General features: G+C 39.3%; 1 protein-coding gene across 5 annotated transcripts in view; it reads left to right on the forward strand.

Moving 5' to 3' along the window:
• The first annotated feature begins 236 nt into the window (after positions 1 to 236).
• Positions 237 to 19,213, forward strand: part of UCHL3 (ubiquitin C-terminal hydrolase L3) — a 53,485-nt gene continuing 34,508 nt past the window's right edge. Inside the window, exons 1-4 of one of the 5 annotated variants that reach the window (XM_042928090.1) lie at positions 11,410 to 11,440; positions 11,558 to 11,569; positions 14,935 to 14,960; positions 18,834 to 18,962. In XM_042928090.1, the coding sequence (XP_042784024.1) occupies positions 18,888 to 18,962 (75 nt within the window). In that variant the 5' untranslated portion in view covers positions 11,410 to 11,440; positions 11,558 to 11,569; positions 14,935 to 14,960; positions 18,834 to 18,887. Of the gene's footprint in view, positions 261 to 11,345; positions 11,441 to 11,557; positions 11,570 to 14,934; positions 14,961 to 16,427; positions 16,451 to 17,891; positions 17,998 to 18,833; positions 18,963 to 19,213 lie in introns of those variants that run through there. The other 4 variants (XM_042928074.1, XM_042928080.1, XM_042928110.1 and 1 more) reach the window with 4 other exon arrangements.

The following is a 19,213-nucleotide window of genomic DNA, read 5'->3' on the forward strand; positions in this document are numbered from 1 at the left end:
TCAGCAACAAGGAAATTTCTATTGGGGAAAGGTCCGAAGATTTTGGAGATACCTTATGAAGTGATGGATAGATTAACTTCAGTATGCCTCCTTCCCCTTCTTGACCTGGAGACGTGGACTCTTCCGGTCTGGGCCCACAGCGCTTTTTGCGCGCGTGAGCTGGCCGGCGCGCGACTAATGTATCTCCACAAAGTTCAAAAACAGCTGGACCACCACACCCTTTCCTCCCACAGAAGTCGTTGGGCTGGGAGATCCCAATGGTAACTATAGTTATATGATTAGCTTTTGTCACTCGGATTTACTGCACTGGCCCAGCTGCGGTGGGATGGGGATGCTATTCTTTATCGCGCTGCCACTGACCTACTCCAGCCCTCAACGTGACCGCGGGAATAACCTTCTCATCTGGTCTTCTTTCCTCCTACGCAGCTCACATCCATTCTACCCAGTAGCTAAAGCGATTTTTCTTCCTCGCCAAATTTTTATTTTAAAAAACGGAAATTTTTGGAGAAAAGTTGCAAAAGCAGTTCAATGAACATCTCTATACTCTTCATTTAGATTCACCAACTTAACATTTTAACCATTTGCTTTACCTTTAGCTCCATACACGGTAATGATGGCATTTCATCTCTAAATACTTGAGCATGTGGCGCATTTCCTACGTCATCACAATACTGCCACAATACTACTACACAGATTTAACACTGACAAAATAGTGGGATCTAACACGTCGGGCAGGTTCAAATTTCTCCAGTGGTCTCAACGACATTCTTTAAAACTGTTTCCAACCCTACCCACCCCCAGAATCTAATCAAGAACTACTTGTTGAATTTAGTTATTGTGTCTGCGCCATCTCTTCAAATCTAGAACTGCACTATTGAAGGGTCCATCGGACTGCAGTGGTTTTTCACTGGACCCTCTGAGGGAGAATCTGTTCCTGGTTGTTGCCAGAACTCAGTTCAATGAAGGTCCCACTTCCTTGCTAGCTTTTGGGTGGGGGTTCTCAGTGTCTAAAGGACATCAGCATTCTTTGGCTTGTGGCCCTTTTCCTCTGTCTTCAAAGCCATTAATGGCAGGTCAAGTCCTCCTCACACTTTGAATCATTCTGACCTCCCCTTCTGCATCATCTCTCCTTTCTTGTCTTCTTTCACCAATCTCTGACTCCAGCTTGAGCAGCTTCTGTCACTAAGGTCTCAAATGATTAGACTGAGCATACTCAGATAATCCAAGATAATCTCTACATCTCAAGGTCCACAACCTTAAATAACCTACACAATCCTTTCAGAGCAGTACCCAGATTAGTGCCTGATTGAATAACCAGGGGAGGGGACTCTTACGGGGAGGGGCATCTTTAAAATTCTGCCTACTGCAAACAGTCATAGGATTGTTGGAGAATTACATTAGTTAACACATGTAAAACCCCTAGAATTGTGCCTGGCATGTAACACTGAGAATCTGTGCCAAACAGCCATTGACTCAAGGTTATTGGACATGATTAAAAGTCCTAACTGGCTTGGGAACATAGCACTGAATTGATCCAGTGGTTTCTTTCCTATGAAAGAAACTCTGGAAGATAAGACACTGGTGATGCATCCCACTGGTATGTGCATCAATTCTGTTTGTAAGGGAATATTTCTCTGAAGTTCTTGGTTGCCATCAGATTATGATCCATGTCAGGATTATGCTCCTTGGAGGGCTGCATGCCTGCACACACGCATGCACACACATACACACACTCAAACACTTCTTAATTACATAAAAATGCTTCCAAAAGGTGAAAAGATGATATAAAGAAGTTAATTTTTGTGTTTTTCACACAAAAAAGTTTTTTTTGTATGTTTTTTTGTTTTGTTTTGTTTTTTTAGACATAAGTGTCCCTTTTCAAAAATCTATTGATAAAATTTGGGGAGAGTAAGATGTCAGTAGAGTTCAGGCCAATCTTGGCCCGTCGTTAATCTTGTTCTTGCGCTCTTGACACTTCATCAGCACATAGGATCAAGTGCTTATTTTTAAGACCTCCATCTTATAAAAGATCAGAATGTATGCGAGCTTCAGACTTGAAAAACACAGATTTTATGAATAGAGTCAAGAAAAATGCTAAAATTAAAGATGTATAGGCATAACTTCTGCTTTATTTATATTTATTTTTTGTGATTATGTGTAAATAAGACATAAATATGAAAACGTTTTTTGGAACTCTTTTTTAAAAATTATTTTACTTATTTTTGAGAGAGAGAGAGAGAGAGAGTGTGTGTGTGTGTGTGTGTGTGTGTAAGCAGGGGAGGGGCAGAGAGAGAGGGGGACACAAAATCCAAAGCAGTCTCCATACTCTGACCTGTTAGCACAGAGCCTGACACAGGGCTCAAACTCATGTACCATGAAATCATGACCTGAGCCGGAAGCAGAAGCTTAACCAACTGAGCCACCCAGCCCCCCCTTTTTTTGAGCTCTTAAACAAACAAACAAACAAACAAAATGAGCACTGACCAATGTATAGGAGGATGTCCAGAAAACTATGGCATGAACTCTGACCTCACAAGGGTTACAGTGTAATGGAGAAAATATAATTGATACACATGAAGCAAGTAATACTTCAATCTAAGCTTTTATTTTAGGGCTTTTTTTTTTTTTTTTTGTGCCAAGTGGTATTAGCCCAGCTCAAACTAGCCTGAGCAAAATAGCAAAATCATCGTCTCACAGGCATGGCCTCTGAAATGTAAGGGTAGAGCCAACTGCAAGAATCTCATAGAATTATGAGACTTGAATAGCAAAGGGCCCAAACTCTGTTTCTCAACTGTAATCTGACCTTCAATTTGTCTGTTGGCTTCATTCTCTTAGGCTTCTCCATATCTGCCTATGGACACATGACTTCTAGCATCTCTGAGGTCATAACCTGTGGTTTATAATCCAAAGGGAAAGAGAAAGCTGCTCTCCCATCTCAATTCTTAGAAAGGAGACCAATTTGCTTGTTTGGGTCATCTGCTTACCCCTTGGACCAATACTGGGTTTAGGGTGATGCAATACTATTCTTTCCCTATGTCCCCTGTTGTGGCCACAAGAGGTAGAATTGTATAATTGGCAGAGTCACTAGCAGCAAAAGGGATAAGAAGATGCACCCTAGGAGGTGCAGGTGAGGACAATGCCACAAAACTTGGATGAAAAGATACTGAAGGAACAAAAACAACAGATAGCCACTAAATACATTTACTAATACTGTATTATACTATTCTACACAGTCAGTGGATGTGGTAGGCAGAATAATGGGCCCCCAAAGATGTGTTAAAAGATAAACTGAGGCCAATTAAAAATTTTAAGAGTTTATTTGAGCAAAAATCGATTCCAATTGGGCAGTGCCATACCAGAAGTTGGTTAGGAACACTCCACTGATGGGAGCTCAAACAGAGATTTCAGAGAGAAACGGTGGAAGCAAAGTAAGGAAAATGTTGATTGGCGGTGGCTTAAGCCTAGTTGTCTAGTTATGATTTGTTTGCCCTTAGTATTTTGATCCCATAACCTTGAGGCATTTGTAGGCACAGATTTTGGTTTGCTTACGTACGTAGGCCACCACAGCATCAGAGCCATCCCAGTCTAATGGCCTCCATGTTTAATTAATTTAACAAATATTCACTTTTAAATCCCCAGAATCTATGAGAATACTGTGTTACATAGCAAGGGAGGATTAAATTTACAGATGGAATTAAGTTTGCTAATCAGAGAATCTTTAAAAAGAATTTTTTTAAGTTTATTTATTTTGAGAGAGAGAAAGCACAAGTGGGGGAGGGGCAGAAAGAGAGGTGAGAGTGAGAATTCCAAGCAGGCTCTGTGCTGCCAGCACAGACAGAGCCCAATGTTGGGCTTGAACCCATGAACTATGAGACTGTGACCTGAACCAAAGTTGGATGCTTAACCAACTGAGCCACCTAGGCGCTCCTCAGAGAATCTTAAAATAAGGACATGTTCCCGGATTACTGAGGTGGGCCCAGTGTAATCACAATGGCCCTTATATGTAGAAGATGGTGACAGAGGAGTTAGAGTCAGAGAGAAAGTGTCAGTGGTGGAGGCCAAGAGCCAAGGAAGGCAGGCAGATTCTTGAAGCTGGAAAAGGAATGAAAATGAGTTCTCCCATCCAGGAGTCGAGCCTGCTAACACCCTGACTTTAGCCCAGTGAGACCCCTTTTAGACTTCCGACCTTCAGACTGTAAGATAACAAATTTCTGTTTTTTCAAGTCACAGAGTTTGTGGAAATTTGTTCCAGCAGTAATAGGAAACCATGACAGTGCTGGAGGCTGTAGAGTCACATAGGCCTGAATCTGAATCTAAATCTGTCTTCTCACACTCAGCTGTGTGACTTCAGGAAGGTGACCTTCCTGAACAACAGCTTTCTAATCTGTAAAACCGAGGCTATTCATTTTTGACTTATACGGTTTTTATTAAACGTTAAGTGAGACCACAAATGTAAAGCACATAATTGGTTCCTATTATCACCATCATGCTATTCAGTCCTCAAAAGAGGGGCGCCTGGGTGGCTCAGTCAGTTAAGCATCTGACTTCGGCTCAGGTCACAATCTCATGGTCCGTGAGTTCAAGCCCCGCGTCGGGCTCTGTGCTGACAGCTCAGAGCCTGGAGCCTGCTTCGGATTCTGTGTCTCCCTCTCTCTCTCTGCTCCTCCCCCATTCATGCTCTGTCTCTCTCTGTCTCAAAAATAAATTTAAAAAATTAAAAAAAAAAAGAAACCCATAAGCTATCTATATCATGCATCATCTCCATTTTAAAGATGAAAAAACTGAGGTTCAAGAATGTTAAGCAACATCACCTGGCTAATAGGGAAAACTTCCAATTCCGCTTTTAATTTACGGTCTGCAATCTAATTTCAGAGAACTCCAGAGGGACTCCCAGAGTAGGTGCCGAAATCCTTCTCAGCTGCCTTGTGCTAACTGAATGTTCTACTTATTCTCCAGGATATTCAAGAATATGAGTGATGGTGTGTGTGTGTGTGTGTGTGTGTGTGTGTGTGTTGTGGTGGGGGTGGGAGGTTGGAGATAGCAGTAGTCATCAATGGTCAACATAAGCAAAGATGCAGAATTGGGAATAAACCATGATCACTGATCCTAGTTTCATAGAGGTTTTAGAGTTTAAAGCAGATTACGCAAATTCTTAGCCTTTCGGCCAACCTGGCCTACCCATGTATTTAAAACCAAACAAAGAAAACAAAACAAACTATATCAAAAACTGAGTAAGAATGCATTTAGATACGTTTTAGATGTTACAGTGTGTCATTGTCCCCACATTCCTTTTTCATTTCACCCGGCCAATTGGCACATTTATCTGAAACTTGTAAGACACAGGTTTCAACTTTTGGCTGAAAGTGACCTTATAGAGTCTCTTATTTAAAATAAGACCTAAGTAGGTTAAGTGCCTGGCTTATAGAAACATGGCTAGATTATGGTAGTCATGACTTCTGATCAAGTGGGGAGAATTATTAAGCTGTTCCACAGGCAGATGAGGCCAAATAATGTAAGGTTAGGATATGTTCTTAAGTACTGCAAAAAGCATATGTTTTGCAATGGTGGTTTGGCAATGAGATGCAGGTTCAAGGCAGGTGATGACAGGATCCATATCCATACAGTAGGAAGACAGCTAGACGTATTCCTATTTAGATAAATAATATAAGACAGTGAGTAGTCACAGTGGTACACCACAAATGAGTTACAGGTGTACAGAGAAATTGATCCCCATAGTTTTCTAGGGAAAACTGGGTGGCCCTGAGCCTAGAAGATTCCCTGGGCTGGTTAACACTGTGAGGACAACCTTATTTGATTGGCAGGTGTTATACAAATGCTGCATTTTATCCATTGTTAGATTCCTATTTTTTCACATTTGACATCTCAGCAATCACAATGCACATTGCATCAGATGGCTTCTTATAGTGACAGGTAGCCAGGCAGCAGCTGTGACCCAGTTATTTTTGTTAGTGCATGCATGAACTTGGTCACAGCTGATCAGCACTTCTACTGAGTTATGGGTATTGTTGGCTGTGTACTTACTATATTTAACTGCCATGTAAAGTGTCTTTAGAAAGATTATGCTTTGACTTGACCTAACAAAAGTTACTAGGTATGGAAATAGAACAATGGGTATCAGTAAGGCAAATATGGCTCATTGGAGTAATGACCAAAAATCCATGTTTTCTTACAAAACAACCCAATAATTTACAGTTCCTAAAAATAGGTAGATGGCCTTGAGTAGATAAAACAAAAAGGTAGCTTATTCCGGTTTAAGGTTGGAATAATTGCCAAATCGCTCAGAATATAAAAATGAAACCTATAAGGATGGGAGAGCAGGTTTTGAGAGACAACAACTTTTGTTAAGACATCAAACATCACTTTGTCAGAAACACCCTGCTATTTTTGAGTGGAAGTTATTGAATTTTCATCAGTGGCTGAGAAAACGAATTAGTGAGTTTAGTAAAGTAAGAAATGGTGACAAACCTTGATATTCTTTGACAACCATCGAAATCAATCTGTCAGTGTTAAAGTCAATAAAAGTGCATGGATTATTTGATATTGCTGATCTGTATCACGTGGGGAGAAAGGTTGGGAAACACTGGAATACATAATAAATTCTACAGGGGCTTTAAGAAAGAATTTTAGGATGGATCAAGGATGAAAAGATGTGAAATTACAGCCAAAAACAACTTGAAAAATGTCCAGACTAATTCATGATCAATGAAAATAAAATGAGATATTTTACAATGCACTAAGTTCTAGGATTTTTCTCTCTTTTAGACTCCTCTCTCATGCTCCTCACTTACCTCCTTTTTTTTCTTTTTATCCCCCTCCTTCTCATCCTCTGTCTCTCTCTCATTGTCCCCTTCCTTCTCCAACCCTCCTCACACTCTTCTCTCAGGAAGAGACGTGTAGTAACGATATGCTGTTGCTTGTTTTCCTGCCAACTTGGATGTCCCTGGGTCTCAGTCTCCAACCTAAGTGGTTCATCAGTGGTGTGGAATTTTTCTGAATGGACAGTTCAGAGGAATTCTGGCACCTGCTGTTGTAACAATACTTTGTAGCCTCCTCCAATCCCCAGCCTATCTTCTGAGTACCCTTCTCTAACTGTCAGCATGTTCACTGCTCTTGTCTCTTTCCGGCTTTGAAAAGAATTCTAGATCTGGCTGCAGGAAATATAGGTTGAAGTCCCATTCTGCCACCTGTGAAACCTTGGGAAACAACTTAAACTCTCCAAGCGGTAGCTACTGTGTTTGTAATATGGTGACATCTCTCTCTCTCACCTGCCTGCTTGTCGGACTGTAGTGAGGATCAAACAAATGCGTGAGAAGGGTCAAAGTTTCTATGAAGAGAAAGCCTGAATTAAGTCTGAATATATATTATTGTTTCATTGCTATAATAACATCTCACTTAGTTAACATAGTTGGACAGTTTACTAACAAATTAAGTTGTATTAACATATACATTTAGGGGCGCCTGGGTGGCTTGGTCGGTTAAGCGTCCGACTTCAGCTCAGGTCATGATCTCACGGTCCGTGGGTTCGAGCCCCGCGTCGGGCTCTGTGCTGACAGCTCAGAGCCTGGAGCCTGTTTCAGATTCTATGTCTCCCTCTCTCTCTCTGCCCCTCCCCTGTTCATGCTCTGTCTCTCTCTGTCTCAAAAGTAAATAAATGTTAAAAAAAAAAAAAAAAAATTTTTAAAAAATAAAAATAAAAAAAAAAACATATACATTTAAAAATTTCTGGAGGTAAAACTACACATCTTTATTTGGCTATTAGAATTTGAGCAAGTGTATCAATTACCTATATTCCTTTTAATTTGATTATTTAAAGTTTTGGCAGGTATAGTAATTAGTTGCTGCTAATTAGTTTGTTCTTACAAACTACCCCTTCCCCAACACACACAAATTCCCAATGTCCTACTACAAGCAAATATTTATTTAGCTTACATTTCTCAAGGGTTAGCAGTGGGTTGGCCAGTCTAGGCTGGGCTCAGCTGAGGTGGTTCCACTGTGCTCCAAGTGTCTTTTGCTGTGTTTCTGGGACCAGCAGGCTAGCCCAAGCACATTCTTCTCAAGGCAGTGGCAGAAATGCAAGACAACACGCAGAAATACAAGCTCATTAAGGCCTAGACTTGGAACAGGCACGCTATTATTTCTGCCCTACTTTATTGACTAAAACAAGTTACATGGCTGAACTAGGTGTCAAGGAGTGGAGAAATAACACACCTGATTTTCATTATTTGTGGTAGTTATGGTCTGTAAAGTCACCATGATTACTGCTTTAGTAAATACAGAACCACTGCTCCCAGGGGAAATATCGGTTCCTGTGAGCCTCTGATAACATTTGCATCAACAGATCGATATATAACGTTGTTTTATGTGTTTCTTTTTAAAGACACCTCACCTGATATACGTTGTTGAATCATTAACATCAAACTCCTGGCCGACAGCACCATAACTCATGCCTGAAGGAACAAATCTAACACATGTATTTTTGGTATAAGGCACATCACAGCCCTCTTGTGTTTGGGAACATCAGACAGAATGTCTGCACAATGCTTGGGGCCATATATACACTGAAATCATCAATAAAAAGTGCAAAAATGCAAAAAAAAAATATATGGCACTAAATAGACTGCAAAAAGGGCACTTGTTTCTAGGATGAGACCTGAAACAAGAAGGCAGAATATTGCCTGTTCACTCTCAGCTGGGAACTCAAGTTTTTTGCCACTACACATGTCTGCAAATAACTGTGGGAGTATTAATTTGGGGGACACAAATAATGTTAGCAGGTAGGCAGATTCAAAGTGCAGAATCCATGAATAATGGGGATCAACGCTACTTTGTCCTTTAGTGGAAAAATTTTAAAGGAGGTAGATGAAGGGAGAGTTAAAAAAAAATAGGGCCTATAATGCCTAATCTTGAGATCCATCTCAGATGTATTGAATCAAATCTGCATTTCAGACACCCAGATGTTTTTGTATGCACATTCAAGTCTGAAAAGTACTTCCCTTTAATATGATGATAGGTACATTCATGCCAGAGAGTGGAAGTTAAACCCTACAAAAATTAGGGCTCTAGTGCAGAATTGTTATGAGTCTAAAAGTTTGGGGCATACAGGGACAACCTTTTTAAGGTGAAGAGTAACTTACTTCATCTTGCAACTCCTATAATGGAAAAGAGGCAGAGTAATTGGGCCTCTTTGGCTTTTCGAGAGCAGCATATGTGACCCTGGAAATTACAGCTATAACACATTTATTGGGTAACATGGACGGCTGACAGTTTGAGGGGGTCCCTGAGCAAGACAGTGCTCTGCAGCAAGTCCGTGCGGAAAGGCCAGCTGCTTTGCTGTTTGGCCCTATGTCTCAGCAGATCCAGGGGTACTAGAGATGTCCATGGTGAGTGAGTAAGGGTGTATGTGGAGTCTTAGGTAACCCTAACAGGAGAATCACAGGGAAGAACCTCAGGGCTCTGGAGCAAGGCCATTCACTAACAGCAGGCCATTTGAAAAGCAGCCCTGGCATGCCACTGAAAGCCTGGCCATAAAACTCAAGTATGATGCAACTATAGCTGCTTATCATGAGCTGGACATTTCAGACTTACCAACTCACTCTAGGGGGGTTTAACAGCAATCTGTCAGATGGATAAGGAGAAAGAGGAATCAAAGTTTTGGAAATTCCTTGGAGGTCAAACATCGGTGGCCAGAATATGAGTGGGAAAGTTGGAAGTTCTTCGAGAAAGCCAAACTCAGTGCAATAAAATTATTCCTTTTTTTTTTCACTTGTAAAAGCTCCTCTCCCTGAATGCCTTCTATTGGGAGCCGAGTGGTAAATGCACTCTACCCCAAGTCAGATCTCTGGAGTTACCATTGACAATTTAGGCTCACCAAAGGGATATCCTATTAAAATGGTTTCTATTTAATTTGTGCCTCCTTCTCCATCTCCGTGGTTTATTGCCTTAATTCTCTCATCATTTCACCCTTGCAAATATCCTACATTATTGACAAATTAAGTTTCTGCATATCTGATGATTCTCTTCATTCCTCAAGTATTTGTCGAGCATCTATTATGTATCAGGCACTGGGGTAGGCTTTGGGGAAACAGTGTGAAGAATTTAAAAAGACACTCCTGCAAGCCTCATTGAATTTACAGGCTGGTGGAAGAGAGATATGAAAATCCTGCTTAAAAGCCTTCAGTGTTTCCCTGCTGTTTACAGAGTGAAGCCCAGATGTCTTGATGGGACTGTCCCTCCTTACGCCTCCAGCATCACCTCCAACCAAAGCCCTTCAATCTTGCAGGCTCTGCAGCCACAGTGCACACTTCACTTCTTCTGAGCATAATCAGATATGCAGAAACTTAATTTGTCAATAATGTAGGAAATTGCAAGAGTGAAATGAGAGAATTAAGGCAATAACCATGGAGATGGAGAACGAGGCGCAGATTAAACAGAAACCGTTTTAAGAGGGTATCCCTTTGGTGAGCCGAAATTGTCAATGATAACTCCAGAGATTTGACCTGGGGTAGAGTGCATATTACATTTCAAGGGCCCTCTCCAGCTTTACACCTTTTGCAGGGAACCTCTGGACACACCTCCCCTCTTTAGCTGCATGTCTCTTCAGTTCTACATCTCATGCTACCACTATCATATATGTATCACACTTCGTTGCCATTTTTCATTCTTCTGCCCACCTCTTCTACTCTACGGTGAGTGCAGTGTCTGATTCATAATAGGTGCTTGACATTTTTTTCATAAATAACTAAATAGGTATATAGAGAGCAACCCCCCTCCCCCCTCCCCCCTCCTCTCTCTCTCTCTCTCTCTCTCTCTCTCTCTTTCTCTCTGCAATAGCAGATAAGGCTAACATATCACCTCTGCACCGTGGCAAAGGAGCTTTTGGGACTTGACTCCTGGGCATTCACTGGCCTTCAGGCCTCCTGATGCATGGCAATCCCGTTGTTCGCTCTTAGAATAGGACTCAGTGGCGCGCCCCCTAGCGCCTCCAGATGAAGCTGCAGGAACGGGAGGGCGCCCGCGAGCATGAGGTCCCAGGCCCGCGCAAGGCGCAGGCGTAGCACGCGAGCGCTAGGCTAGGATGGGAACAGTCCAAGTGAGAGGGGAGCTAGCTGTGGATTCAGATTCTTTTTCCTTTTTCAGTACGGAGGTGGCTTTTCTTCTCTTCTCCGATTGTATCTTAATTTAAAATGTAAGACTTGAGTGTGGCTCTGCAGGGAACGAGAAAAGCACTAGAGTGTTTTGTCAAGCTGTTTTTCGTTTTTCAGCACCCCTCCCTGGGGGGGGTGGAGGAGGGTTGGACGGTCCCAGGTCAGAGCGCGCGGGGGCGGAAGCGGCGGCGGCTGCTGCTGTCAGAGCTGGAGAGGGGCCGGGCGGAGCGGCCATGGAGGGTCAGCGTTGGCTGCCGCTGGAGGCCAATCCCGAGGTGTGCGCTGCTTGGATCTCGGCTTGAGGCCGCGGGCATGGGCGGAGGGAAGCGGGATGCCGCGGCTAGTCCAGAGCAGTTTGTTTCTATAAATTGTGTTCTCTGTTCCGTTTTCAGGTCACCAACCAGGTGAGTGAGGTGTCTGTCGCTGGGGACCCCGGAGCCCTCCCTGCCTGCCTGCACCTCTGATCTTCCTAGGAATCTGGAATTAGATTCAGTGAGGGCCCCTCTTGCTCTGCTTCATACGGGTGTGCCCCCTTTACGGCCGTATCCCTACCACCTAATTCCTGGAGATGCTCCCGGCTGTTTCAGCCCTTCCTCTGGGGCCATTCCCCTGTCATCCTGGGGTCTGGGTCTGAGGCTTGTGGCACATTGACCCTGTATTCCTATTTCTCTTCCCTCTTCGTTTTGCCTCCTGCTAGTGCCAATTCCATAATTTCCCAACTCCTGTACCTTCTGGGTGACTAATTTGTCTACACTACCTGACTCCAAGCTTTGAAAACTCGCCCACCCAGTCCTTGTAATTTCATCCACCGCCTGCACTATGAAATCATCTTCCAATCATCTTCTCTTGCTCCATCAAGTCACTTCTCTTCCCCGCCACGCCCCCTTTCTCTTCCAGTCCCTTAAAACTGGAATTTAGTTGTTTCTATACCATAGAAAGCTCAGTATAATAGTTCCCACGCCATTCTTGGCCCACCTACAAACACTTCAAGTTCGTCTGGCTATTGAAGGTTCAAGTTTGGGGTGGGAAACGAGAACATCTCCCAGCCACTCCATTAAAAGTTATTGTGCTACCGGGTATAAACTTTTGATTTGCTCAGGTGTATTTTATCTTAACCTGTTTTAAATTCTCATCAGCTCATTTACTTTTTATGGCCCTTTTAGCTTGTCATCTGATGTACGTTCCCGGCCCCCCCCCCCCCATAATTTTCCTTTTCATCATCAAGGAATAATGATTCATCACATACTTGATTTTTGGTTTTCAAAGCTTGTAGAAAAATTCCTTATATACAGAAAGTAGATAGAAGCCCTTTATCTTAATGTTGACAGTAAATCTTTCATCTTATGCAGTTTATTTTATGTTTTTGAAATGACTCTGGAACTCTTGTCTCTTTAGTAATCCTGAGATGTACAAAACTTAAAACCCTGCATATATCTTTTATATTGTGCTTTAGATGGCATTCTCTATATGTATGTTAATTTTCTTTAGTTTTCCCCTTTTGAAATTTGCTGTTCATTTTTTCCTTAAAATAGTTTCACCCCTTTGTAAAGAGAGAAAAATCTTTAGGCTGAAGAAATCATTTGCACCTTCTGATTTAGTCCATAGGGGAGACCTAATCCAAAGCTATTTTTATACCTTTGTGAAAAATCAATTTACCATGTATCTGAACTTTGTTCTTTTCCATTGATCTTTGTGTCTGTTCTTTTCCCGATACCACATTGTTTTGATTATTGTAGTTTTGTAGTAAATCTTGAAATCAAATAGTATGAATCCTCCCACTTTGTTTATTTTTGAAATTGTTTTAGTTACTTTGCCTTCCCATATAAATTTTAGAATCGACTTGTCAAGTTGTACAAAAAAATCATGGTTGTGATGGTAAATGTGTCTAAATATATAGATTTAGTTTGGGGAAAATTAACATCTTAACAATATTGAGTCTTGTATTCCATTAAGATAGTATATCTCATCATTTGCTTAGGTCTTTGATTTCACTCAACAGTGTTTTGTAGTTTCACCGTATAGGTCTTGCATGTATTTTGTTAGATTTATACCTAAATATTTGTTACTATTGTAAATGACACTGTTTTAAAGTTACAATTTCTAATGTCCATTGCTATGTGTAGAAATATAGTTGATTTTTATATGATGGCTTGTATCCTACTACCCTGCCAAATGCGCTTATTCTGGTGGCTTTTTTTGTCGATGTTTTGGGATTTTTCTATATAGACAATCATATTCTGTGTGAATAGACTGTTTTTACTTCTTCCTTTTCAATCTGTGTGCTTTTTATTTCTTTTTCTTTTTTGCATTTGTTGGGACCTTTAATACAAAGTTTTCTGCCTTCGGTGGAAAACATTTGATCTTTCATCATTAAATATGTTAATTGTAGGGCTTCGGTAAATGCTTTCTGTCAGATAAAGAAGTTTCTTTCTTTTCCTAGTTTACTGAGAGTTTTTATCATGAATCCATGTTTAATTTTCTTAAATGGCTTTTCTGCATCCCTTGAGATACTCTTTTAAGAAATAATACCAATTGTATATAAACATAGAAGAGGAGGGACACTTACCAATTCATTTTATGGCCAGCATTACCAGACAAGCCATAATAAGAGTAACTGCAGACCAGTATCCTTCATGGGATCTAAAAAGCTTTAGCAAAATATTAGCAAATTGAGTGTAGCAATGGATAAAAAGAATACTATTTCATGACTAAGAGCAGTTTATCCAGGGATCGCACAGCTGGGTTCACCATTCAAAAGTCAATCAATGTAATTAGCCATATCAAGAGACAAAACTATTTTTGGTGATATTATTTGTTAATAAGATATAAATTTATTTAACTGGAAACTTACATATTGTGATCCAGCTGCCAATGGACCTTGTTCCTAGGTAATCTTAATATTAACTATAAAACACATTCACTTTAAAGAGACACAAACAAACACACATGCACATTTACTTATTCACATAGATTAAATGATATTTGCGGAGCACCTTTTCTAATGCCAGGTATCTGAGAAGGAGCTGGTTATTCTTTGGTGATTAAAATATTCATGGTTTTCTGCTTTTCAGTGGGAAGATAGACAATAAACAAGTAAGCAAACAATTAGCAATTGTTTTAAGTGCAATGAAAAAATTAATAGGGCACTGTGATCAAAACCATCAGGAGAAACATAATAGGTTAGTTGGTGACAGGAGGCCAGTCTGAGGTGACATAAACAGGGAAAAAGATGTTATTTAGTGTATGATTTGACACTATTTCTGGCTTGTTTTGGCAGGGTTCAGTTTGTTTTAAATTTATTAAAGAAGTAATGTGATTTTAGGGCAGAATGAGCAAATATTTTAGAAGTGATTGGTTTTAACCAAAATTTTTGTGGTTGGTTTTAATTCTTTATATGTTAGTGACAAAATTGAGACTAGAAAATGAACAGAAATTTGATAACTGACTTAGAATTTGGAGAATAAATTAAGCCACAGATAAACCCGAACAATATCCATCCCCACACTCTCTATTTCTTCAACTTAATGGAATCTTAGGTATTTTACTTGGTACAATTTGGTAGTTGCATACGTTATTATACTCTTAGTTTTATGTTCTAATGATGCCTAGTTTGTAGGAAAATGATTGACATATTTATTATATAGAGATCATTATTAACTGTTAGACATTAACTAGTAACCATGTGTCTCAGTAGATGTGGTAAGCAGTGATTTTTCTTGTTGATTAATGTGCTGTCAATCCATTCTAAGGATATTTTGTCATGTTACAGGTAGGACTTACCCGGAATAAAATCAGGTGATAAAAAAAAATTATTCTCATTTAACTTCTAGTCACTCTCTACTTCTTCTAGCAATTACTGCTTATATATATTTATTAGTAGTAATATCAAGTACTAAATAAGCATAATTTCTGTTACAATCTAAATCATTAACAAATGAGTAATAAGGTGGAGTCTGTCACTGCCCTGAGCTTGCCATTAAAGACCAGAAAAAGTGGCTTAAAACAAATTTGAAAGGAAAGTGAATGTTATTTTTCTGTTTTCTTAAATTTACAAAATCAGAGTTTTTGTTATTTGTCATCTAAAAAAGGAGGAAGAATTCATTATGTTAGGGGCAAAGGGTAACAATTTTTCAGGTAGAGAAGTCTAGTTTGTGTGCAAAGACCTGGAGGGAAGAGGTGGTTACAGACTTTTTGTTCATTGTGGCTAAAGTTAGAGAACACCGTATAAAAGAAGATACTTCAGTGAAAGAAAAGTAAATAGGGATGAGAGCAGCCTGGAGCTTTGCGCGTGGGTTCTGGCCATGTGAATTTGAACAATGCTGTAATCTCCCAGACTCCGTTTTCTCATTGGTAAAAGGATCTAATAAAAGCTACCTTGCTCCTTGCAGTAAAGGTGAAGTATATTAAAGCTTCTAGCATGCTTTCTGATACATGATACTTTTTAAAAATATTTACAAATAATTTTAAATGGTGTTTATTTGGCGGAAAAATTTATCATTGGACCATAGAATTAAAAAAAAAAAAGTTGCCTCATATTTTAAGGGCACATATCCTAAATTACTCATTTTTCTTGATTGGCCAAAATTACAGTGGCATTGTGAAAATTTAGTGGGCTAATCAGTCAGAATTTTGTTATTACCCAATGTTTAGAAAGGCCAGATTGGTATTAGGTTGTAAGTCCTTTTATCCCGCTTGATGCAAACTGCATGCTTCTATTGTGTAGAGATGGCTTTGGAAATGCATATACAGAATACTCTGTGGGTAGTCTGGAGAAATTTTTTTGGAATAGTTTTAAGGTCATTACTTTGAGTTTTTCTCCCAGTTTTGTAAATTTAACTAAAACATGTGTATCAGTTCTATAGATTTTTATAACTTACAAACTACATGTAACTATTATAAAAATAACACATTTTTTAAAACTGGAAAATAAGAAGTTGAGTTCACATCACCCAAGCTAACTGCAGTCAATATTTTTATGTATGTATGTATGTATGTATGTATGTATGTATTTTTAAGGAGTCAATATTTTAGAGAATTTCCTTCCAATCATTCTCTATTTACATAGGATAATTTTAAACACAGATGCGTTTGTTTAATTATCAAAGTAGGACAGCTTCATGATTAAAAAAAAAAAAAAGAGAGAAGTAAAAGTTGAAGACCTTCTTCCCCACCCTTTCTCCACTTCCCAGAGGTAGTTACTATTAATAGCTGCTTTTGTTTTTTCATTCATAGATGACTTCCTGTGTGAATCTTACAGCAATCCAGAATCAGAGGATGCAACAAATGTACTTGATAGATATTGGATTGGCCTTTTTATGTCAATCTCTTTGAGATTAGCAGTATGAGTAAAAATTTAAGTGTGATTCCAGTTAAAATGTAGCCATTTTTATGTTAATGTAGTCATTCATTCCTCAGTTACTAATCATTCTTTCTACAGTGGCTGCCTTGGATCTTAGTATTTTTCATCCTTAATAGCTTTGGCTGACCTGGAGTAAGACTATCCCTAAAATGTTTCACTGTTACTTCCAGTTTGCAGCATAGATGTGTTTCTCTGTTACGTGTACCATGCTGTTTTATAATTTTATGACAGTATGACTTTTTAGGGTGTATAAAATTAACAAATTTAAATCCTCTTATCAGGATTTATGATTCTTTTCCCTTTAGAGCTTTCAATCCTAGGCAGATAGTATTCTCCTATCCAAGTTCTAACCAGGCTCAACCCTCCCTAGCTTCCAAGCTCAGAGGAGACCAGGGCACCTTCAGGGTGGTATGGCTATAGACTGGGCAGGCAGTGTTCTGTGTTGATTAAATGAATGCCTGGTTTTCGATTAGAAGCCAAATATATCTTTCCTCCTTATTTAACATGACACAAATACAAATGAACATATTTTAAATTTTTTAAAAAAATATTTATTTACATTTTGAGAGAGAGAGAGGGGGACAGAGAATCCGAAGCCTGCTCGAGCTGACAGCAGCGAGCCTGATGCAGGGCTCGAACTCATGAACCATGAAATCATGACCTGAGCAGAAGTTGGACACTCAACCGACTGAGCCACCAAATGAATATGTTTTAAATATTCATGATAAATATAGCTTAATGGACATCCATAGACATACAGATGGCAAGATTATCTGTTAAAATAGGGATGTGATCTTCAGTTCAACAAATAAAACTTGAGTGTCTTTGGGTTAGCCAGGTACAGTGCTAGGCGATGGGATTAAAAAGATGATTAAGACACAGTTCCTTCCCTTGACTTGTGGGTCAGTTTTAATTCTCTCTGGTTTCTAGATCAAATTGAATATAGAGAAGGGCATAGACTAAGGATTTTGGAGAAAGTGGAGAACAGAGAGGGAAGTAGTTTGGAGTACTTGAGTGAACTTTATTAAAAGTGTAGAATCAGATGAAGAATAGGTATGCTATAGAAGAGTCCATTGATTTCTGTGGCCTCAGACTTTGGAAAGCATGTGACTTAAAGAAACTCATAGGTGTTGAGTACATTCTACCAAGAGTCTTTTAGTTCAATATATTTCTTATTAAACCTATCTAGGACCTTATTTTTGACCAACCATATTATCGTTAGAGTTTCTTTGCCAGGCCGAGAAGCAGAGAGATGGAAAGTAACCCTTTAACTGGGAAAGTCTTTTCTTACAGAACCTGACTATGTGAGATTAATGGCACTGTTCATGTGACATAACATGCTTTCTGTTGGTTTTATAAGATCTCAATTGATGGTCCAAGTACATGTGATCATTCTTCAAGGAGAAATACTCAAGGCACCTTAGTTTCAAACTTCAGATAGTGTTAGACTGGTAGATAACTTATATTCTTGAGGTAAGGAATAATGATGCATTTTTAATACATTTTTTTTCCTCTCCTCCTTTTTTTCCCCCTCTCACCTAAAACTTATTTTGTGATGGTGTACTTTTGTAAATCATCAGCTTCATTCAACACAAACATATATTAAGACTTTATTGGGAAATTGACATTATTCACATTACTTTTTCTTTTTACCTCTGCAGTAGATTAGGGTCTGACATTTTATTTTCCTGTGAAATCTTAAGAGTTTAAAAAAATACTAATCTTCAGTTATACTCGTTTTACCAGGTATGAGAGACAGTGAAGTGGGTTTCATTGTGTACTAGAGGTCAGGAAGCCAGTTTACTTCTAGCATTTTCTGGCATTCATATAATCACTTGGATTCTTTTGGCTTTATGTACTTTTTGCTCATTGATGTAATTTGTGGTATCTATCTTTAAACCTCAGGCGTCATTTTTGGTAAGTAGGATAAACTGTGTTGATCATCTAATATAATTGTTTATTTGAGAGAACTTAAAATACGTCTTAAAAGTCATTGTAGTGAAAATGAGTTTAACATATCAACCAAGCTAAGCTGTATGTGTTTGGTGAAGTCCTGGCTTATTATGTTCAATCCCAAAGTAATGGATTTTGAAAAAAAGGGATTTTGCTTAATATAAACTTTTAATGTTTGTTAATTGATATAAATAAATTGCTATCTCTTCTCACCCTATTCGTGGAAAACCTTTACTTTTCTTGCTGAACATTAGTAATAAGTATACCTTGCATTCACTTTATATATTAAATATGCAGTAATACATGTTATTTCCCTGTTAATGTTGCAATGTTTGTTTGTTTTCAACTTTTACCAGTTTCTCAAACAATTAGGTCTACATCCTAACTGGCAGTTTGTTGATGTATATGGAATGGATCCTGAACTTCTTAGCATGGTACCAAGACCAGTGTGTGCAGTGTTACTTCTCTTCCCTATTACAGAAAAGGTACTTGTTAACTGAGATGAAGTCTCTGGTAAATGTAATGTTCTCTTTCAATGTTGAGTTAAAAACATGGTCTGCTTTAAGAATAAATGACTCCCTTCTTGCATAAAATGAGGAAATCTGGGGGCCCCTGGGTGGCTCAGTCGGTTGAGCGTCCAACTTTGGCTCAGGTCATGATCTCATGGTTTGTGAGTTCAGGCCCCGCATCAGGCTCTGTGCTAACAGCTCGGAGCCTGGAGCCTGCTTTGGATTCT

The sequence above is a fragment of the Panthera leo genome, chromosome A1, assembly GCF_018350215.1.
Source record: "Panthera leo isolate Ple1 chromosome A1, P.leo_Ple1_pat1.1, whole genome shotgun sequence".
Classification (NCBI taxonomy): Eukaryota; Metazoa; Chordata; class Mammalia; order Carnivora; family Felidae; genus Panthera; species Panthera leo.